The sequence below is a fragment of the Pongo abelii genome, chromosome 2 (assembly GCF_028885655.2).
Source record: "Pongo abelii isolate AG06213 chromosome 2, NHGRI_mPonAbe1-v2.0_pri, whole genome shotgun sequence".
NCBI lineage: Eukaryota > Metazoa > Chordata > Mammalia > Primates > Hominidae > Pongo > Pongo abelii.
Genome location: NC_085928.1, coordinates 152971762 through 152995790, shown reverse-complemented (window position 1 = coordinate 152995790; position 24029 = coordinate 152971762). Strand labels below are relative to the sequence as shown.

At 35.7% G+C, this 24029-nt stretch overlaps 1 protein-coding gene across 1 annotated transcript in view; it reads left to right on the top strand.

The window, feature by feature from the left end:
* SLC9A9 (solute carrier family 9 member A9) overlaps positions 1 to 24029 on the top strand; it is a 591979-nt gene that overhangs the window by 337059 nt on the left and 230891 nt on the right. Inside the window, exons 10-11 of the mRNA XM_024245123.3 lie at positions 11911 to 12024; positions 13595 to 13706. Coding sequence (XP_024100891.1) covers positions 11911 to 12024; positions 13595 to 13706 — 226 coding nt within the window. The remainder of the gene's footprint in view (positions 1 to 11910; positions 12025 to 13594; positions 13707 to 24029) is intronic.

The window sequence follows — 24029 nt, the reverse complement described above, 5'->3', positions numbered from 1 at the left end:
TGCCATTCACTTCCTTAGGAAGTAGTAAGGTTTCTGCCTTTGGCAATGTTCAGTTCCAGGTTGAGCAGCCCCTCAACAAGCATATAGGAGCAATCAAGCATTGGATGGATGTTTGGACTATATACATTACAAAGTAATTCTACTCTTGAAGTCTCATGGTTTAAATTCTGTGTGCATATGTGTACCTGTGTTTAAATTCATCAAAATGGATCTAAGGCCAATCTATTTCATGACCAATATCTCTGAGCAGTATCATGATAAGTACTCTGTGAAGGTGCCAACATGAGAAGCTATTCTTAACTTAATGGTATATTAACTTAAATGCAACCTTACAAAATCCTGTAATGACTTTAATAGCAAAATTTTTTTCAAAGGGAAGAGTCCAAAGTGGAAAACTTCCAGAAATATGAATACTATTATCAGTATTTACTGGCTAAAGTAATTAAGCAAATTCAGAGAAAATGGCCTTCCCCTTAAGTTATAAGCTTGAGGGTTTCAAGGAAATCTAGCTACAATATTTATTCAGTATTTATTCAGTTTAATGAAGCTCAATTCCTTGTAGCTGTAACTACATTTATGTCCTATATTAACTTTACTTACTTAATGATGCCTATTCATCTTCCTAAAATGTGTTTTGTTGTGTTTGTATAGGCTGTGCTTTTGAAATTCTCATGTTTTTAAAAAGAAAGATTAAGTTTAAAAGAAGACAATGAAATATAAGAGACAGGAGAGGGCTGGGTAGCAAGTAGGAGTGCATAGGGAACCCCAAAGTTCTCAAACAAAGAAATATATGATAAAGAGCAGCTCTCTGAACACGTAAGTGGTGTGCCTCCTCTACTACAGGGACTGGATAGTCCTAAACAACCTGAAGAAAATGATGTCGGATTTGGGGCCCAGCCTGCCAAACTGGATGACATTTGTCTTACTCTAGGCATACACATAATCTATATGTATAACTTATATGCATATATAAAGCTATATATAATCATTATCATGTTACTGTAGGGCACAGGGCAAAACAGAATTTCTCTGAAGAAGAAATTGGGTTGAAAAGAGGGTTATGTGGAAAGGGATTTGTCTTAAAACTTCAAATACATGGCAAGAGCTTTGGTTTTGCTTTTTGGGGGCAGGGAGAGAGAATGAGTGTAGGAGGGGTTGGCTTGGATGGGTGAGTGGTGATAGATATTTGGGAGAGGATAAGTATCCCCCGCCTCGAGCCACACACTGTTGCTTCCACTAATTGGGTACAAAGAAATTTACCTTTTAAGTTTTTTTTTAACCTGGGAAAAATATGGGCAGAGTCACTCTTATCTTCCCTGCCAACCACTGACTTGTTCCGATGATCAAACAAGATGTATGTATGAAAATATGCTTTGCAAACTTGAAAGTGTTACAAATATTCAAACATCTTGCCACTCCGGAGCCTGAATCTTATACAATGGGGAGGCTGCCTAGTCTGGCACAAATGGTGTGAGCCTTGGACAAAACTCAGGACAACTGACCTCTTCCCTTTATCGTGTTAATGCAAGTGCATTAATGCCTTTGAATGTAGTTTTCCCAATGGTAAAATGGGAATATTATTGCCAATTCTTGAGTTTTGTTGACTTTATAACATAAAGGTTTTTAAAAATTGTTAAAGTATGTAAAAGCTTTTAATACATTTCTTAGTACAATTTAGGTCCTAAAAAAATAGGAATTTCATTAACATTGTTACTATTTTAGAAGTAGTAATATTGATATTACTATAATGCTTTAGATATAGAAGGATCTCCAAAGATTGTACTTTACCTGTATGTAACTGTAAATCTTCAACTTTGTAGAGGAAGCCTCATTTGGGAACCATGGCCTTAATAGGCAAAAAAGCCTTCAGAATCCTTATGTTCTGGTGGTAAAGGTCATTATTATAATTCATCTCCTGTGCCACCTCTACAGCTCATGAGAATTATTGGGTTCACCTTAAACAGATTTCCTGAGTACTTGGAACTGAGTGAAAATTAAAATCTGAGGAGCAGCTCTTTTCCCCTCCCATTCAATAGACAGCCACATCTTCTCGTGCAGCCCCAACCACATCCCTGAGACACCATGGTGAAGGTGAAGGCCAGAGTAAATGGATTTGGCTGTATTGGGCACCTGGTCACCAGTACTGCTTTTAACTCTAGCAAAGAGGATATTGCTGCCATCAACAACCCCCTCACTGTCCTCAACTACATGGCCTACATGTTTCAGTATGATTCCACCCATGCCTTGGTAGTAAGTTCCACAGTACCATCAAGGCTGAGAACGGGAAGCTTGTCTTCAGTAGAAATCCCATAACCATCTTCCAGGAGCGAGATCCTACCCCAATCAAATGGGGCGATGCTGGCACTGATTGTGTTGTGGAGTTCACCAGTGTATTAATTACCATGGAGAAGGCTGGGGCTCACTTAGACGAGGAAGCCACAAGAGTCATCATCTCTGCCCCCTCCTCTGATGTCCTCATGTTCATGATGGACGTAAATCATGAGAAGTGCAAAAACAACTTCACAGTCATCAGCAATGCTTCCTGTGTCACCAACTGCTTAGCCTCCCAGCCAAGGCCATCCATGACAACTTCAGCATCATAGAAGGACTCATGACCATGTCCATGCCATCAATGCCACCTGGAAGACTGTGGGTGGCCACTCTGGGAGATCATGGTGTGATGGCTGCAGGACTCTCCAGAACACCATCCCTGCATCTCCTGGCACTGCCAAGGCATGGGCAAGGTCATCCCTGAGCTGAACCAGGAAGCTCATTGGCATATCCTTCAATGTTCCCACTGCCAACATCAGTCACAGACCTGACCTGCCATCTGGAGAGACCTGTGCCAAATATGATGACATCATGAAGGTGGTGAAGCAGGCTTTGGAGGGCCCCCTCAAGGGCATTCTGGGCATCCTGAGCACCAGGTTGTCTCCTCTGACTTTAACAGTGACACTCATTCTTCCACTTTTGATGCTGGGACTGGCATTGCTCTCAATGACCACTTTGTTAAGCTCATTTCCTGATATGACCATGAATTTGGCTACAGCAACAGGGTGGTAGGCCTTATGGTCCACATGGCCTCCTAGACCACCAGCCCCAGTGACAGCATGAGAGTAAAAGAGAGGCCCTCAGCTGCTGTGCAGTCCCTGCCCCACTTAGTACCCCCCAACCACACTGAGAATCTCCCCTTCTAGACACAGTTTCCATGCCACACCCCCTGAAGAATGGGAGGGGCCTAGAAAGCCCCACTTTGTCCTGCACCATCAATAGAGTCCCCATACTCAGCCCAAAATATTAATTAAATTAAATCCTAGGAGCAAAAGTTTATCATTTTAATAGCATTTATTGTAATGTTTATTTGCAAATTCCCCAATGCAGGAATAAAAATTATTCACCTATATGCCAGCTTTGTTCAAAATAGCTATAGATATACTTAATAGCATATAAAAATGAAATCTGAGATATTCTGTATAGAAAGCTCCCAGTTAGGAATAAAGACAAATTTTACAAGTAAAATGAAAATATAAGCCAAGATTAATTCTGAGATAAAATTCTAAAGAAAATAACCATTTCATTTAATTTTCATTGCAGTTTTGAGGTTATTTAACATCTCGGTTTCAATGAATTTCCGTGCATTTCATGGACAAGTAGATGAAAGTCAGTAGGTTATGTCGAGCCTCATAAAAGCTATGTTGAGGAATTCATGTGAATTTAATTAGTATTAGCCAGGTATATTGAACTGCTGTAATATTTCCCTATGAACCATAATAATATGGTAAAATTACATTTTTTTGTGTGGATAGAAGAAAAAGGTCAATCAGAATTAGTGATAAACATATTTTATAAAATAGATATGACTTTTTTTTTACTTTCTAGTAAATACAGTAACTCAATAAAAAGCATAGTATCCAATAAGTCTTCAGAGAACATGGTTTGCTAACTAGATTAAGTCGCTTAATTAACATATGAATGGTTACCATGAACTTTCAGAGTTTTTAAACACAGATTGTCCTCTTACACAGTTTAAATACTTCCCCAGTCTTGTTTGCACTATTAACTTGCTTCCTCCCTGCCCCTTGAACAAAAGCCCCGCTAAGCAAAGATTACTTTTAATTTGGGTCCTCTCCAAATGCTCACAAACTGTGAAGTAATGGAAACAAAATAAATGTTTACTGTACCGGATAAATAAAAAGTTGAGTCAAGTTATTTTTTACTGACCCTGAGTGGGGAGGAAGTAGATTTGACGTTATTTATATTGAACACTGAATTGACTAGTTTGAAATGTGTTGTTATTGTGATTATTATTATTGGCTTTGGGGTGGAAGATTTTTTTCATTTTTTAAAATTTTATCCAAAATTGACCAATAAGTTTATTCTCTCAGTGACCGCCTACTCCTTCGGGCCAGACTCAGGCAATAAAGTCCTAACGGTCAAATTGATTCTGTCAGCTGGCCTGGCTGTATAGATTCTCCCTTTGAAACATGTCTTCAGGAGATTTTGGTATATGAAACAAAATTGAATTTGCCCACAGATTCTCATTAAATGCCCCAAGAAGGAAATTATTATGAAGACTGTTCATTAAAAGAAATGTTGTTACATGATATAAATAGACAAAGGAGTGCTAATCAGTACTGTTGCATTGCTATGAAAGAAGCCTTTTTTAAAATGCCAACAACCATCTACAATTTAAAATAAGTGATTCTATCATATTGTCAAAGGTTTTTAAAAACTGATAAAAACTACTTTGGCAAGAATATGGGGAAAAGGGCACCCTCTGCACCATTTGTAGAGATGCAAATTGCTTCATTCTTTCTGAAGGCAGATTTTTAGTATGCTTAAAAAGAAAAATTAATGTATACCCTTCTTCAGAGGACGACTCATGTCAGGAATTTTATCTAAGAAATTTTATATAACTTTCACTCTATGGGCATCTGCATAATTAAAATTATCCTCATTATAATTAAAATTATGCAAATGCCCATAAAGTGAGTGAAAGTTACGTGGATATGTACATGTTAATATTCAGCTAGATTTATCCTTTATTTCTTTAATTGTTTATTATTTGACAATAGATCTTAGATATCTTTTTATACTACTTCATATAGAACTCCCTAAAATATAGGCTGTTACATGAATGTATTATACTATAATTTATTTAACTATTTCTTATATTATGGATATTTGTTTCCAGGTTTTTACTAATACAAACAATTCTTATAAAATTTCCTGATTGAAAAATTTTGTACAAAATTACTGATGACTTATTGAATAATTCATAAGTAGGTTTTGTTTTCTCCTTTAAATTGATTATTTTTCTGTAATTTGAGTATAAGGAGTGAGCTAGAATCCATCTTTGGTTTCTGGTTATTTTTACCCAAAGTAGTCAACTTTCACTGTAAATCTTTCCGAACAATCTATCTTTTTTCCCAAATATTATAAAACTCTTATTTTGTTCTAAATTATATATATTTTTATTGTGGTACAATAAAATGCAAATTTTATTGCATTTATGATATTTTATAAATACCATAAAATTGTAGTATTGATGGTATTTTATAAATTTATGATATTTATGGTACCTTATATATACTATAACATTATAAATACCATAAAATAAAATACCATAAAATTGTTGGGAGGTAGGAGGGACTGACAAAAATTGGTTTTCACGTGGAAAAATATACATACAAGAAGAGCTAGCTAGGAAAGACTGCAGATGTCAGGACAGCTCTCTTCCAGAAAGCAACCAGAAAAGCTGTGTCATACACAAAAAAGCAGGTGTCTGACATGAGCAGCCATGACATCCAGGACTTGAAGGATCAAGATACCAAATAAAAACAGGTTAAACTAAGCTATGCTGAAGGCAGGAAATAATAAAGAGAGAAATTAATAAAATGGGAAGGGAGGGTGCCATACAGAAAAATCGACAAAGCCAAAGTTGCGTCTTGAAAACACTCATAAAATTAATAACTTACCTTACAAGATTCATCAAGAATAAAAAAAGTAACACAATTTCCTAATAACATGGGGAAAGATATAAATACAGACACAAATATTGAGGATATTAAGAACAACTGTATGCCAATAAATACAAAAATGTAGATGGAATGACAAATTCTTTGAAAAACATAACTTTCTAAAACTGATCCAAAAGTAAATAGAATATTTGACTAAACCCATATTTATTAAAATATTTGTATCTGTAATTAAAAATCTTCCTACAAAGAAAAATCCAAGCCCAGAATTTTCCTAAGCATTTAAGGAAGAGAACAGGAATCTGTTTTGTGATACCTGAGTAACTTTAACAATACAACCTGGTAAAACTGTATAAAATATACGGACACAAAAATCCTAAACACAATCTTAGCAAATTAAATCCAGTGGCATATAAAAAAGGTTAATATGTAATGACCAAGTAAGGTTTATTGCAGGAATGCAAGACTGTTTTAGCATTCAAAAATCAATTAATGTAATTAACAACATTTTAAAAGTGAAAAAACAAATATCATATGATCATCTTTTTTTATTATTATTATTATACTTTAAGTTTTAGGGTACATGTGCACAATGTGCAGGTTAGTTACATATGTATACATGTGCCATGCTGGTGTGCTACACCCATTAACTTGCCATTTAGCATTAGATATATCTCCTAATGCTATCCCTCCCCCCTCCCCCCACCCCACAACAGTCCCCAGAGTGTGATGTTCCCCTTCCTGTGTCCATGTGTTCTCATTGTTCAATTCCCATCTATGAGTGAGAACATGCGGTGTTTGGTTTTTTGTCCTTGCGATAGTTTACTGAGAATGATGATTTCCAGTTTTATCCATGTCCCTACAAAGGACATGAACTCATCATTTTTTATGGTTGCATAGTATTCCATGGTGTATATGTGCCACATTTTCTTAATCCAGTCTATCATTGTTGGACATTTGGGTTGGTTCCAAGTCTTTGCTATTGTGAATAGTGCCACAATAAACATACGCGTGCATGTGTCTTTATAGCAGCATGATTTATAATCCTTTGGGTATATACCCAGTAATGGGATTGCTGGGTCAAATGGTATTTCTAGTTCTAGATCCCTGAGGAATTGCCACACTGTCTTCCACAATGGTTGAACTAGTTTACGGTCCCACCAACAGTGTAAAAGTGTTCCTATTTCTCCACATCCTCTCCAGCACCTGTTGTTTCCTGACTTTTTAATGATCGCCATTCTAACTGGTGTGAGATGGTATCTCATTGTGGTTTTGATTTGCATTTCTCTGATGGCCAGTGATGATGAGCATTTTTTCATGTGTCTTTTGGCTGCATAAATGTGTTCTTCTGAGAAGTGTCTGTTCATATCCTTTGCCCACTTTTTGATGGGGTTGTTTGTTTTTTTCTTGTAAATTTGTTTGAGTTCATTGTAGATTCTGGATATTAGCCCTTTGTCAGATGAGTAGGTTGCGAAAATTTTTTCCCATTTTGTAGGTTGCCTGTTCACTCTGATGGTAGTTTCTTTTGCTGTGCAGAAACTCTTTAGTTTAATTAGATCCCATATGATCATCTTAATAAGTAAAGGAAAAACATTTTATAAAAACCAACACTTAAGAACAAAGGGGAACTTCTTTAATCTGTTCAGAATTTCTATAAATTTGATAGGGAAATACTGAAAATGTTCATTTTGAGATTGGGAAAAAAACAAAGATGCCCATATCTCACTTGTATTTTGTACTGTGCTGGAGGTCATAACAAGTGTAATGAAACAAACAAAAAGATGCAAAATGTATGATGACTGGAAAGGAAAGAAAACCTATCCTTATTTGAAAGCAACATGACTGTGGACATCAAAAAGAAACTACCAATAAACTGTGAGAATTATTAACTAAATTTAATAAGGCCCTGAATACTAGGTCAATTTTAAAAATCAATTGTATATGTGAATCTAGCAATGAACATTAGAAAAGGAACTTTGAAAAAGGTACTATTTACAATAATAACAAGAAACATCAAATATCTAGGAATAAATCTAAACAAAGATGTGAAAAATCTTTATATAAAAATTTAAGAAAGCCAAAATAATTATAAGGATATATGATGTTCATGGATCCAAACTTCAATATTAAAAAGAAGTGCATTTTATCCAAATTTGTCTATAAATTAATACTATTCCAACTAAAATGCCAATAGGTAAGTTTTGTGGAAATTGAAAAGTTGATTCCTAAGTTCAAGTGGCAATATCAAGAGGCAAAAGTGTCATTTCAGAAAACATCAGTAAAATGTGTTGGCAAGATGTAAAGCTACTAGAATTGCTGACTGGAGTGCAAAGTGATACCACCGCTTTGGGAAACTGCATGGCACTATGTCCCAACAATTCTACAGAAAGGCAAACATGTATTTTTAGCAGCAAAATTTATCATAGCCCCAAACTAGAAAATACCCGTGTCTATTAATAGTAGCATGAATAAGTACATTGTAATACATTAATATAATTTTTAAGTGAACTAAATACAATATGAAGAATCTCACAAACATATTGCTGAGTCAAAGATGACAAATGCAAGGGTATGTATTGTCCAATTCCATTCATATAAAACTGAAAGACAAGAAAAGCAAATTTGTGGTGGTAGAGGTGCTAATAGTAGTTAAACCATGGAAAGAGATATTGTGAGAGAGAAGAGTGATTCTGGGATGGTGTTAATATTTTTTTTTTAATCTTAAATTATAAACATATGATATACGCACTTTCCTGGGTGATTAAACTCAAGAAAAACGTTTCTTTTTTTTCTTTCCTTCTCTCTTTCATTCTTTCTTATTTATTTATTTTTTTGAGACAGAGTCTCACTCTATTGCCCAGGCTGGAGTGCAGTGGTGTGATCTTGGCTCACTGCAGCATCCACCTCCCGGGTTCAAGTTATTCTCCTGACTCAGCCTCACAAGTAGCTGGAACCACAGGCACACACCACCATCCCTGGCTAATTTTTGTATTTTTAGTAGAGACGGAGTTTCACCATGTTGGCCAGGCTGCAACACTTCTTTAAACATGCAAAAATAACCTGGAAAATTCTGAATAATGTAGGGTGTGAGGACAGTCTAGACTATGAAATATTATAATGTATTATGGATCCACATTGATTTAAAAAAGTGTAGTATTGACAGCAGAATAGATAACAAGAACAAAGAGCAGGTTCAAAAACGGACCTTAATGCAAAACAAAACTTTTGTACTATGTGTATGTACACAGTTACTTGTAATGCTGGGAAATGTTAGATTTCAATAAGTTGAGTGAGTAAATCAAGTTAAAATCCTAGGTTATTCAAAGGAAGCAAATCACTAAAACAAATATTTAAAATTATGGGCCTCCATGTAAAATGTAGAGCAAAGATTCCCATCACATCTCAATAACAAATAGAAAAAATCAAAACAAAATGACTTTTCCTATATACTTCTCCTCTTTCATTAAGATGATGAATAGATTAAAATTGGATGGTGGAGGTGAGAGGGACAAAGGTAACAGACTTTCTTATTATCTGAAAAGAGACAAAAATTTGACCCCACGCCCTTTTGTTTATAATCTGTTTAGAGTGAAAAAGTGTTTTGTTTTGTTCATTTAACTAAAACAGGACTGTAAAAGAGTAATGATAGAACCCTATTTCAAATCAAAAAGTGATTTCGTGATCTCTTCAATGCCAAAATCCAAGAGTAAATTTTGTTTTGGGAGAGATTGAATACAGAAGATTAAATACTGTTATCAGGAACTGGCTTCTCTTTCAGGCAGCCATTTCCTCTGTTATCCCAAAATGGCTGCCAACAGCTTCCTGGCCAGCATCTTTCTGATTTCTCATCCTGTGAAAAGGTGGGGGCCTTTGTCTTAGCATTCCCTGCATTAAATTTGTTGAATTCAAACGGAATTTTCTTGGGCCCAAACATGTCACACTCATTTCTGAGCCAAACATGCTGCCTAAAGAAATGCACCGATTTGAGTGGTTTAGTCCTAAATTATATGCTCCATATTTGAGCTAGGGAGGCATGAACACATGGGCTGAGAGTAGGGAATGAAGTGGGCCCCCAGAGGGAAATTGGGGTAAGGCCATTAAAGACAGGCTGAATAGAGTCCAGGTGGCAAAATGTTAGGTAAAATACAGTTGGGATGGGGATAAAAGAAAGAGAGGCACTACGAATTTAACCTTGACATTTGTTTATTGATGTTAAAAAACTAAATAGCTACTAAGGACAGAATGTTTTTGTTCTCTAAAAATTCATATGTTGAAGCTCTAATCCCCATTGTGATGATATTTGGAGGTGAGGCCCTTGTGACAGAGTTAGATCATGATAATAGAACCCTTAGAAATTGGATTAGTGCCCTTATAAGAAGAAACACAAAAGTGATGATCTCTCTCTCCTCGGTGTGAGGACATAGCAAGTAGATGGCCTTTGGCAAAACAGGAAGAGGACTCTCATCAGCACCAAATCAGCTGGCACCTTGATTTTGGATTTCCCAGTCTCCAGAACTATGAGAAATAAACTTCTGTTGTTTAAGCCATTCAGTATATGGTAATTCATTTCACCAGCCTGAGGAGATTAAGACAATAGCCAAATCTCACTTTTTGAAAAAGTAAAGATATAATGAGGCAGAAAAATATTCCCTGTCCCCTACATTTTTCCTGTTGTTTTCAAATTTTCTCTGGTTATTTTGGTGACAGTGTTTGTTTCCATGAGCCAGCCTGGAATGTAAAGCAAGCACTCAGGATAATTGATGATGGCTGCCCCTGCAGAGAAAACTGTCTTGTACCAAAGGGCTGTTTCTTTTTTAATCCTTTCTTTCTATTACTGGTTTTAAATAATGTTTCTGACAAGATTCTACTTTTCTTTCTGTCAACTGTCAGTGAACAGTATTAGGCATTATTTGTGGGGCTGTAAACACATTACATGAAAAAATAATGAGTCCTTAAAAAGTCAAGAGAAATGCCTCCAGAGATATTTACCTAACATGGTTATTTATGTAGGTCCAGGAATGGAGTCTCAGAAACTTCCAAATGAGAAGTCTGGAACATAAAATAAAGTCTTCCAAATCTGCCTTTGTTGTAGCCCCTGGACACATTTCCCTTTTACTTTTAATCTGAAAGTTGGAGAACGTTTTTCATGTTCAACTTAAATTGTTTAGTTAATGGTCTAAGAATAACTCTTGAGAACATCCCTCATCATAGCATGTCATTACTCTATTCTTCTGACTGAATTTGATGTATCTATTGTGTTCTTGCTGCATAAACCGATCCCTGGGATTAATCATTTTCTTTTTAGCAGCTAGAAATTATAGACATTTAATGGATATACCTACATCAGTCAATTTAATGAGTCCCATTGTCTGGGATTTGAAATATACCAATCACTCTAATGTTAAAATATAATTGACATTCATCCTTATTTCAGGTTTCCAAGTTTTCCAACTTTGTCCCTCCTGCCTGCCTGAAAAGGGTAATTTAGTTTAAGCTTAAAAAAAAAACAGTTGTTCAGTACCTGGGAAGTCAAGTGGATCTACTGGGTAATGTGCACAGAGGTTAAACAATCTTTGTGTCATTTACTACAGTATACCTTCAGCAAATCACTTAGCTTCAGTTTCTTTTACAGGGACTATTTTGTCATCTTAGTAGGAATTGTTCCATGGAAGGATCATGCTGGTTAATATTACCCGGGGGTGTCTCTGGCAGCCTTACAGTTGGAAAGAATGGGATGCTGATGTGGCTGTGGCATCTGTCCCTGGGTCAAGAGCCAGGGCCTCCATCCTCCTTTAGAGGCTAAGCACAAGGCCAAAGGGGTAGCCTTCCAGATAAAGGAGACCCAGTCAGTTGTCAAATACAGTTACAAGAGAGTAAGTGCACTCAAACCTGAGTTATAATTAATGGTTTTTTGTTTTATGTTTTGTTTCAGTTGTTTGAATTTATGAACTTTTTGGCGGAGAACGTCATCTTCTGTTACATGGGCCTGGCACTGTTCACGTTCCAGAATCACATCTTTAATGCTCTTTTTATACTTGGAGCCTTTGTATCCTTTGAAATACAGAACATGGGGTGATTAGAGAAGATAACAAATGACTTACTTTTATGGATTATTCTGTTAAATCATTAAAGCAGTTTCCTAAAGTCCACTACGAGGCTTAGACACAAGGTGGATATGTGATTTCTAGTTAGGGGAGGAAAACATCCTAAGAAATTAGGACCTCCATTAAATAATTATGGTTTAAGATAAGAACTTTGGAAAGAACTGTGGAAATAAAGGGGGAAATTAAAGGAAAATATATTTTTCAAGCATTCAAAATATGTTTAACTATAATTATGAATCATTTACATAAAAATTATGTCTGTGTATTCTTTATAGAGAAACAGACTTAATCTGCATTAGAGTATATCAGGAAGCATCCAGGATTATTCAGCTTTGGAAATGTTTTCATTGCAAGATGATAAAATCTCTTTTCCAATAAGGACTTCAAAAATAGGATAGATGATCAAATGAAATTAGCATGATGCATGTGCTTTCAACATCATAAGCATTGTTCAAATATAGGTTCATCTGAATAAGATAGCACCCTTCCTTTCCTATGAAGACAGATAAAATCTAGACCTCACTTTTAATGCAGGGTGTTTTCCTAGCTCTAGGCCTGGGACAGGAGGTATTTCCAGTGGGAATGGATATCTATCTGAAAGGATGTTGAGCCATTAGGAATGTCCCCAAAGACAGTCAGCAACTGTTGTCCTTCTTCCCACTTGGAAGACGGGCAGATGCCACCTTGGATCACAGATAATCCGAACAGCCAGCAGAGGCAATCCCTCTCTATAAACTGTGTTCCAATTAAACATCTGCATTTGCTTCTTAGTCTCTTTTCATTGAGCATTCAGCTGAACCCTAAAATTTCATCCAAAACCTGGATTTTAAAAGGAAGTTACCTCTTGCCAAATAACTCTGTCCCATTGAGGACAAACTAGAATAGCCCATCGGGGAAGGAGTCAAAGACAACAAAAAGGGAAAGATGAAGAGCACCAATATTTTCAAAGACTTTTACTTATAAACTTTTATTTTAGTAAATTGCCACATAAAGCAACAGTTGTATTATGTAATTAGACAGGTAATTCCTCTCAAAATTAATTCACCAAAGAAAAAGATATGCAAAGCTTGCTAGATATAGGAAATATAAACTGATAAGAAGGAAGATGGTAAACATGAACAGAAGCACATTTATCCTTTCTAAAGTGCCATTTGGGAAGATAATGCCACAGCATCTGAATGGTCTCTGCCTCACATTTTACAGCAGAATTGAGGATAGTCAGTCATCAGCAATATAAATGTGATTAGAAAATTTACAGTGATTGAATTGGTATTGGGCTAACAATTTTAAAGCAAGTATCAAAGAAAGGCAGAGTTCTCTGTTATTTCTGGGAAGAACTTGACTTTGAAATATAAATTTTGGAAGCAAGTTGGACAAATGTGAATTGACATGTTTATTTCTGGTTTTGGGGTCATCATGTAGAGAAGCTTGAGGACATAATATTTAAGCTCAAGGATTCAAACCATCATTGCAGCAACACTTTCCTCAATGTTTCCCTGTGCTTATCTACAGCTAGCAATTTTTGTTGCCAGAGCCTGCAACATATATCCCCTCTCCTTCCTCCTGAATCTAGGCCGAAAACAGAAGATCCCCTGGAACTTTCAGCACATGATGATGTTTTCAGGTATGTGAACTATGTTATGTGTTAGTGCTGCTGGTTTTCTCACACTTTTACAGAACGTGAAAAACCATGAGAAAATTTACAACCCTTTTGGGGAAACAACTTCTCTTTACCCCATTGTACCTAACACTATGCTGATTCTCCGTAAGTGCTGAGCAACAGTAGGATTTCTCTTTCCAAGTGGGAAATGAAGTTAGAGGGAATCTTGTTGGTATGGCTTCAAGGTATATCTGGTCAGAAACTGGCCTAGAATGGACATTGGACTTTCCTCTGACCCATTTCAGATCAATTTTTCATACTGGGGAATTTGAATTATAATTTCATAAATTGCATGCTCAGGGTAAATAGTGTGTAAATGGTGCCACTCTTATCCAATGCCCCTTATCCAGTGTTCCTTCTCCATAAAATCCCTGCTCCTTCCTTATGCAAAGCTCCAGAAACTCCTCACGGTTAATACAAAAGCAAATCAGACCTAAGTAGGCTCAGTTGTTAGTTGAGAAAAGGCATAATAACTGAGCACTCACCAGGTGCCTGAGATGAGTTCTGGGCACTGATTGATGAAACTGACAAGGTCTCTGTTCTCAAGACATTTGTGTTCTAATTGCTTAAACCATACCTCAAGGCTCCTTTCCAAAAGAAAATAAACCAAATGAATTTTCTGACCTTGAAAAACTCTGGAGATTATGGTTTATCTTTAGTCAGTTAGTTTTCCTACCTTCAGTCTTTCCCTGTTCAAAGACCTTTTGCAGAGATCCTTATGTGATTCCTATGTAGCTGTACACTTACAATGTACTCAGTGGCAGTTATTGGGGGATACATGAGAGTTTACAATAAAACCTGCTATCAGCATGAACAAATAGAATGTAGGGTACATAGGAGCATATAGAAAAAGTGAGAGAAATGAACATTTATTAGCACTTGCTATTTGCCACTCACTATTTTTTAATTAATCCTGTGAAGCAAATATTAACACATTTTGTAGATGAAGAAACTGAGGTTCAGGATCTCAAAAAGGTTATGAAACTTGGTCAAGAACGAAAGTATTCTTGAACCCAGGTCTGTGAGATTCCACCTAAACCCAACCAAGTGTCTCAAAATCGACATTTCTGAAAGCAGTAAAAGGCTTGTTTTGCCTTCAGTGCCATTCCAGCCTGGTCCATACAGTAAAAGGAGCAGCTCCCATGCTGAGAGTGAGTCATTGATTCAAATACAGACAAACGGAGATACAAAATTAAATTTGCCCTACTGAAGGCCTCTGACCGTACTTCCTTACATTTCCAGACATGTTAGGGTAAGAGAGAGAGAGTCATAAGGAAGGTGAGAAGTTGGAGTGGTAGGTGATTTTTTTTTTTTTTTTTTTTTTTTTTTTGAGACGGAGTCTCGCTCTGTCGCCCAGGCTGGAGGGCAGTGGCGTGATCTCGGCTCACTACAAGCTCTGCCTCCCGGGTTCATGTCATTCTCCTGCCTCAGCCTCCTGAGTAGCTGGGACTACAGGCACCCACCACCACGCCCGGCTAATTTTTTGTATTTTTAGTAGAGACGGGGGTTTCACCGTGTTAGCCAGGATGGTCTCGATCTCCTGACCTTGTGATCCACCCTCCTCGGCCTCCCAAAGCCCTGGGATTACAGGCTTGAGCCACCACGCCCGGCCGAGTGGTAGGTGATTTTTGACTTAGAACAGTAATAAACTTTGGCAATGAGTTGACTTTTATTATGAGAAAGCAAAAGGTAAACTTGAGCACTCATAAATGGGAAGCCAGCATTGGGTTGCATTTTTTCAAAACATTTCTGGAAATTGGAAAGCACTTTTCCTTCTTTCCCATCAAAACATCAGTAACTTTACTCTGGAGAATAGCAGCTTATTTTCAAAGCTTCAATATTACATTTTAAACATTGCTTTATTTGACAAACAATGCTTTGAGAAAAATGTAAGGCCTTAGATAATCATGTTAGGTTGTGAAGTGTCTGCCCAAATGGCCACCTGGCTTGATGGTTTCTCCAGGCTTTACCTTCTAAGTTTGTTTAACGGTAGGATTGGAGCTGCGTTAAAACCTGGTAGAGGCCAATAATATGATGTGTACAGCCAGGGGATGTGAGGAGGTCCAGAATTTATTTCCATGATATTCCAAAACCAGGAGTCAGCAAACTATGGCTCTTGAATCAAAACTGGTCCATGGCTATTTTATTAATATTATTAAGTTGGAACTCATCCCAACCCATTTGTTTACTTACTGTCTATGGCTGTTTTTGCACTACAGTGGCAGAGTTGTGAACTATATATAATCATATAGTTCATAAAACCTAAAATATTACTATCTGGCCCTATTCTAAAGCATCCTTACCCTCTGGAAGAAAAACAATAACCCTATCATATTAATGGGGTTGAAATTATTCGTTTAATTCATGAGAATGCCAATCAGCCAGTTCCCATCATTAAAAAGACAGCATGCGAAATTTTCAGGACACCTACCTACATATGACTCTGATGTCCAGAGAATGCCACCCAGTGTCTTCCATATTGAGCATCCATATCATCTGCTGGCATTGGCACTGTTAGTTAGAGCTTAGCAGCTTGAACTCAAGGGCACAATCATCTTGGGCCGAGGTGCACTTATTTTATGTATGTGACTGGAGTTTTTTTCGTACACTTTTCACATTGAAATGAATCTGAACATCAAAGAGATTGAGTTTCTTCTTTATATTTCTAATGTCATTTTTATTAAAAGTTAATATTGATAGTACTTTTTTACATGGTGGAAAGAACATTGGATTTTTCACTAAAAAGCTGTCTTCTTAGCTTTCAAATGAGGAGATAGTAATGTTACATATTTATGTAAAGGAATAATTGATACCACACTCAAAAGTCACTTTACACCTTCCTGAGCCCTTTCATTGGCACTGTTTTGAGACTCATAGCCACAGCAAGATAGGATAGCCATTATTGTTCTCTGCTTTTTTTCATTTTTTTATTGTGGTAAAATACACGTAACATAAAATTTCCCATCATAACCATTTTAAGAATACAGTTCAGTGTTATTAAATACATTCAAAATGTGCAACCATCACCACTGTCCACCTCCATAATTCTTTTCATCTTGTAAAACTGAAACTCTGTAGCCATTGAACAGTTCATTCCCCCTCCTCCCAATTCTTGGCAGCCACCATTCTTTCTGTCTCTTTGATTTTGACCACTGTAGGAGCCTCATATAAGTGGAATCATATAGTATTTGTCTTTTTGTGATTGGTTTATTTCACTTAGCATGACATCCTCAAGGTTCATCCATATTATAGCATATTATAAAATTTCCTTCCTTTTAAAAAGGCTGAATAATACTCATTGCATGTATATATCACATTTTACTTATCTATTCATCTATCAATGGACACTTGGGTTCCTTTCACATGTTAGCTATTGTGAACAATGCTGCCGTAAACATGGGCACACAGACACCTCTTCAAAACCTGTCTGTGAATTCTTTTCAATATCTACCCAGAAGTAGAATTGCTGGATCATATAGTAATTCTATTTTGAATGTTTTGAGAAGCTGCCATACTGTGTTTTAATGTAACTTTACCATTTTATATTGCTACCAAGTGCCCAAATGTTCTTATTTCTCTACATTCTGGCCAAAAATTATTTTCTGTTTCTTTTTCTTATGGTAGTCATCCTAATGGATATGAAGTAATAGCTCATTGCTCTTTTGATTTGCATTTCCTTCATTAATAGTGATGCTAAGCATTTTTTCATGAGCTTACTAGCCATTTGTGTATTTTCTTTGGAGAAACTTCTATTCAAGTCTTAAGCTATTTTTTAAATGGGGTCTTTTGTCATTGAGTTATAGGAGTTTTCTATTTCCTGAATACTGATCCTTTATCAGGCATATCATTTGCAAATATCTTCTTCCATTCCATGAGCTGCCTTTTTTACTCTATTTACATTGTATTTTGATGCACAATATTTTTAAAAATTTTCAAGAAATTTAATTTGTCTATTTTTTCTTTTGTTGCCTGTGCTTTTAGAGTCCTAGCTAAGAAATTATTGCCAAATCTAATGTTGTGACATTTTTGTCTTATTCTTTTTCTAAGAGTTTTATAGTTTTAGGCCTTACATTTAAGTTTTTTATCCATTTGAGTTAATTTTTATATATGACATTGCTTTGATTACTATAGCTTTATTGTAAGTTTTGAAATTTGGAAATATGGGTCTTTCTGCTTTGTACTTTTTCAAGATTGTTTTGGTTATTTGGGGCCTCTTAAATATCTGTATTAATTTGAGGATAGGTTTTACTATTTCTTTTAAAATGTCATTGGGATTTTGATAGGGACTGCATTGAATTTGCAGATTACTTTGGGTTGTATTAACATCTTAACAATATTAAGTCTCCTAATCCATAAGCATAGGATGTTTCCCTTTATTTAGTTCTTCTTTAATTTATTTCAGTAATGTTTCGTAGTCTTCACTGTACAAGTCTTTCACCTCCTTGGTTAAGTTAATTCCTAAGTATTTTATTATTTTTGATGCTATTGTGAATGGAATTATTTTCATAATTTTAATTTTAGATTGTTCACTGTGAGGGTATAAAAATGCAATTGATTTTTCATGTTGACTTTATGTCTTGCTACTTTGCTTAATTCATTTATTAGCTTTAACAGGTTTTTTGTGAAATCTTTAGGAAATTCTACATATAAAATTATATTATCTGTAAACAGAGATAATTTTCCTTCTTTTTCAGTTTGAATACCTTAATTTCTTTCTCATGATTAATTGCTCTGGCTAGAATTTCTAGTATAATGTTAAATAGAAGTGGTCAAAGTGGGCATTTTTGTCTTATTCCTGACTTTAGAGTAAAAGACTTTAGTCTTTCACCATTGAGTATGATATTTGCTTTTATTTTATATACAGCTTTTATTATGTTAAGATAGTTTCCTTCTATTCCTAGTTGGTTGTTTTTTTTTATCATGAAATGTTAAATTTTATCAAATGATGTTTCTGCACCAATTGAGATGATCATGTACTTTTCTCCTTCATGCTGTTAATGTGGTGTATTACACTCACTGATTTTTGCGTGTTGTACACAACATTGCATTCCAGGAACAAATCTCACTTGGTCATGGTGTATAGTTCTTTTAATATGCTACTGAATTCAATTTGCTAGTATTTTGTTGAGAATTTTGCATTTATGTTCATAAGGAATAGCAGTCTGTGGTTTTCTTATTATGTCTTTCTCTGACTTTGATATCAGAGTAATGCTGGCTTTATGGAATGAGATAAGAATTGCTTCCTCCTCTTCAGGTTTTTGGAAAAGTTTGTGAAGGATTGGTATTAGTTTCTCTTTAAATGTTTGGCAGCAATCACCTGTGAAACCATGAAGTCCGGAGCTTTTCTTTTTGAGGAGATTTTTGATTACTGATTGAATCTTCTTATTAGTTGTAGGTCTAATTCAGATTTTTCATTTCTTCATGCTTTAATCTTGGTAAGCTTTGTATTTCTAGGAAGGTATCCATTTCATATAGATTATTCAATTTGTTAGCATAAAATTGTTCATAGTGCTCTCTTATTCTCGTTATTCTCTAATTCTTGTTATTTCTCTAGAATTGGTAGTAAAATCACCACTATTATTTCTAATTTTAGTAACTTGAGTCTTCTCTCTTTTTTCTTAGTCCATCTAAAGGTTTGTCAATTTTATTGATCTTTCCAAAGAACCATTTTTTGTTTCATTTATTTTTTCTATTATTTTTCTATTCTCTATTTTATTTATCTCTAATCTTTATTATTTCCTTTCCTCTAGCTCTGGATTTAATTTGTTTTTCTTTTTCTTGTTTATTTAAGTTGTGAAGTTAGGTTGTTGGGTTCTTGATTTGAGATTGTTCTTGTTTTTTAATGTAAGTGTTTAAAGTAATTCTTAGCACTGTTTTCACTATGTCTTATAAGTTTGATATGTTGTGTTTTCTTTTCATTCACCTCTTAGTATTTTCTAATTTTTCTTCTGATTTTATTCTTGATCCATTGATTATTTAAAAGTATGTTATTTAATTTCCATATATGCATGAATTTTCCAGTTTTACATCTGTTATTGATTTCTAACTTCCACTGTTGTCCTATCTTTTTAAATCTATTAGGAAGTCTTAATGTGTAGCCTAATGTATGATCTATCCTGGGAAATGTCTCATGGGCACTTGAGACGACTGTGTATGTTGTTGTCGTTGGGTAGATTGTTCTGTATATGTCTGTTAGATCTAGTTGGTTTATGATACTGTTTTCTATTCCCTTACTTATATTCTGTCTGGCTATTATGTTCATTATTGAGAGTGGTATATTTAAGTCTCCAACTATTATTGTAGAATTGTCTATTTCTCCATTAAATTTTGTCAGTTTTTCCTTCATATATTATGGTGGTCTGTCATTAGGTATGTAAATGTTTATAATTGTTTATAATTGTTATATCTTCTTGCAGTACTGAAACTTTTATTAATCTTTGTCTTCTGTAAATGTTTTTAACTTAAAATCTATTTTGTCTGATATTAGCATAGCTACTCCCTTCTGTTTTTTGGTCAGTATTTGCATGGAATATCTTTTTCTAGCCCTTTCCTCTCATCTGTTTGTGTCATTGGACCTAAAATCAGTCTCCTTAGACAGCATATAGCTGGATCATGTGTTTTCATCCATTCTGCCAAACTTGTCTTTTGATTAGAGTGTTTAATACATTTACATTTAAAGTAATTACTGGTAAGAAAGAGGTTCTGTCATTTTGAAATATATTTTCTATATACCTTACAGCATTCTTGTCCCTCATTTACTGCACTACCGCCTTTTGTGTTTAGTTGATTCTTTGCAGTGAAATGTTTAAATTCCTTTCTCACTTTCTTTTGTATATATTCTATAGCTATTTTCTTTGTGGTTACCATGGAGATTACACTTAAGATCCTAAAGCTATAACATTCTAATTTAAATTTACCCCAGCTTAACATGAAAAACATACAATAACTCTGCCTCCTTTACAACTCTGTCCCCACCCCTTTTGGCTGTTGATGTTACAGAATTATATCTTTATACATTGTGTTCCCAAAAATACAAACTAATAATTCTTTAATATGCATTAGTCTCTTAAATTATGTAGAAAACAAACTGTGGAGTTATAAACCAAAGTTATAATAATATCAGCTCTTATACTGATAATTTTTTAATGTATTCATCTCTTAAATCACATAGAAAATAAAAAGTGAAGTTACAAACCATGCAGTAATACTAGCTTTTTAATTGTCCATGGATTTACCTTTACTGAGTTCTCTGTTTCTTCATATGGCTCAAGTTACTACTTAGTATTATTTCATTTCACCCTACAGGACTCTCTTGAGGGATTTCTTGAAGGATAGGTTCAATGATAATGAAACCTTCCCAACTTTTGTTTACTTGGGAATGCCTTAATTTCTCCCTCACTTTTGAAGGACAGTTTTGCCACATATAGAAATCTTGGTTGACAAGTGGTTTCTGTTTTTGTTTTTTCTTTTCTTCTTTTAGTGCTTTGACTATATCAGCCTACTGCCTTCTGACCTCCAAAGTTTCTGAGGAGAAATCTGCTGATAATCTTGTTAAGGATCCCTTATGTGTGTGAGTCCCTTCTCTCTTGGTACTTTCAACATTCTTTAAAAAGCTTGAAAGTGTTTCAGTCCACATCTCTTTGAGTTCATCTACTTGGAGTTCATGAAGCTTCTTGGGTGTTTATATTCATGTCTATCTCTTTATCGATATTTCCTTTTTGTTCATATATCTTTTTTTTAACTTTCTCAACATATTCTTTTTAGCTCTTCAAGCATCTTTAAGATAGTTGTTTTGAAGTCTGCTTGAAAGTCTTTGTCTAGTATATCTGTCATCAGGTCTTTTTCAGGGATAGTTTCTGTTATTTTTTTTACTTTGAATGGCCATACTTTCCTGTTTCTCTGTACACCTTGTGATTTTTTGTTAAAAACTTGACATTTGAGTCTAATATTATGGTAACTCTGGAAAGCAAATTTCCCCTTTCCCAGGGTTTGCTGGATTTGGGTGTTTGTTTGTTTGTTTGTTTATTGTTGTTGATTTTGTTGTTGTAGACTGTCTCTGTTCTGGGAATCAGCCTGGGATATAAACATAAGGTCTCCTCAGGTCCTTTCTAAGCCCATGCCTTTCCTTGGGCTTGCAAAGTCATTTCCTAATTTCTCTGTATATGTAGTTATTTTTTAATGACCTAATCTTTAATGTCAGGCCTCCAAAAGGAGAAAAAGAAAATCGAAGGTGAAAGAATTAAAAGGGTGCTGGCCCTTTAAATCTCCTGACAGTCACTTCAGCCAAGGGAAGGAGCTTCCCAATAAAGGAAGGTGCAACAACAATGGCGGTGATTATGTCTGCATCTCTTTGATCAGAACCAGCATTAGTGATCAGAACACAGATTTTTGATATTTGGAGAACAGAGTCCTTTTTGCTCACCCTGACTTCTGCAAACTGTTTGCAAGCTGCTCCAGGAACACTTGGCACAGCTGCCTGCCACAGAGCTGAAGGGTGAAGGTTGGAACACTTGCTACTGTGCTAAGAACTATAATTGACCAAAATTAACCACAATTACTTCCCAAGCCTTCTCCTAGAAGTTGCAATCCTTCAATATACTCCAGAATTCCAAAACAGTTACATCATATAAATTCTGCCAGTATAATAGTTGTCTAGGTAGGGAAACAAATTTCTGGTACTTCCTACTCTGCCATGTTCCCAGCATCCCATTATTGGTCTCTTTTTACAGATTAAAAAATAATAACAATGAGACATGGGGAGTTTGTGTATCTTGCTCACAATCTCTTAACCCTGAGTTGAACCCAGGCATCTCGACTTTGAGCTTAGAAACTTCTCATCTACATGACACAACCTCAGATTTACCTTCAAAGTTATGAGAACAAAAGTTAAATCTAAATCAGGTCATTTCTAATCCAGGCCAGCCCCAGCATGACTAACGTGTCCCTCATGCAAACCTGACCCCCATCCAGTTCACAACAAAGACAATATGTGGACGACACCTGCTCCCAGCCCTAGGCTCAGGATCTACACTGCACCCATTGACCCCCATCAGGTATCAGGTGACGTATCAGGTGAGGTCATTACACGCAGGGTGGTATTTTCCTTCAAAAGAGAATGCTCCAGACTCAGCTTTGATTTTCTGCATGACTTCTGATAGCTATACATTACTTAGGTCCTAAAGTTTTAAATATATTTTCCAGAAGACAAAGCACTTGAAAGGTCAACTTAAGGTAACATAAGCCAGAGGAGAAGGTTAACAAAATAGATCAAACAACACACTGTCTAGCCTTTTCTGGGTGTGTGAGAGCAAAACCCACTCAACCAGAAGAAAAAAGCCAATCCCCTTAAAGAATATTTGATTATAAATATAGTTTAATGTTTCTTAATTATGACTAGAGTATTTTTTCATCCAATGAGAGAATGACTTTAGTAGCCCTCTGACACAATCTAGTTGGCCTGCTTCATGAATAAGTTTAGATGAAGCCTTTCTTCACATAGCTCAAAACATTTTGCAAAGAGTTCTTTGGAGAAGGTAAACAATGACACTCGGTCTAAAAAAGGAGTGTGAATTTATTTCTATATTTCCTCATTCACAGTCATCCAGATAGTCATTCATTCAGCAGACATTTATTGATGCACTTTCTTGGGTAGGTATTTGTGTGAACAAGACAAAGATGAGGGCCCTGCCCTTAAGAGAAAGCTGGGCTTGGCTCAAGTTTGATTCAGTAAGGCAGCACACCTCAGGGGTTCAAAGACCAAATAAGAATCTAAAATTTCTGTCTTGGTCAGTGACATCTACCCATATGATAAATGCTTGTCCATTATCTTTACCCTCAACTTCTTAATTCCTTTGTGGCACTGGGCAGAGAAGCTTTCCAAGCAGAAGTGGATTCTCTGTGAAGTTAATAAACTTAAGCTTTAGGATCCCTTTCACATTGCCCTGTCCAAGATCCTGAGAGGAGCCCTACCAGTGTGTTCTGATGAGCATATAAAGTTTGCATAAGTAAGATATTTTGTATTATTTTTCTTTAAAAAAGGCCTCAAAATTTATAAGCTTCAGGCCCCACAAAACCTGAGGCAGACCTGCCTCCAAATCAGGATGCACCTGGAGGTGACAGTTTAAGAAAGATTTAGCTACTTCTGACTCATCTCATGGTGGTGAGAAAGGCCTTTAGTGAGCATTGAAGCAAGAGCTTGAAGCTGTGTAGATGGATCCAGTTCAGTAATGTTTTTGAGTAAAGCTCACATTGTTCATGGATGACCCAACTGCCACACTCCACCCCCAC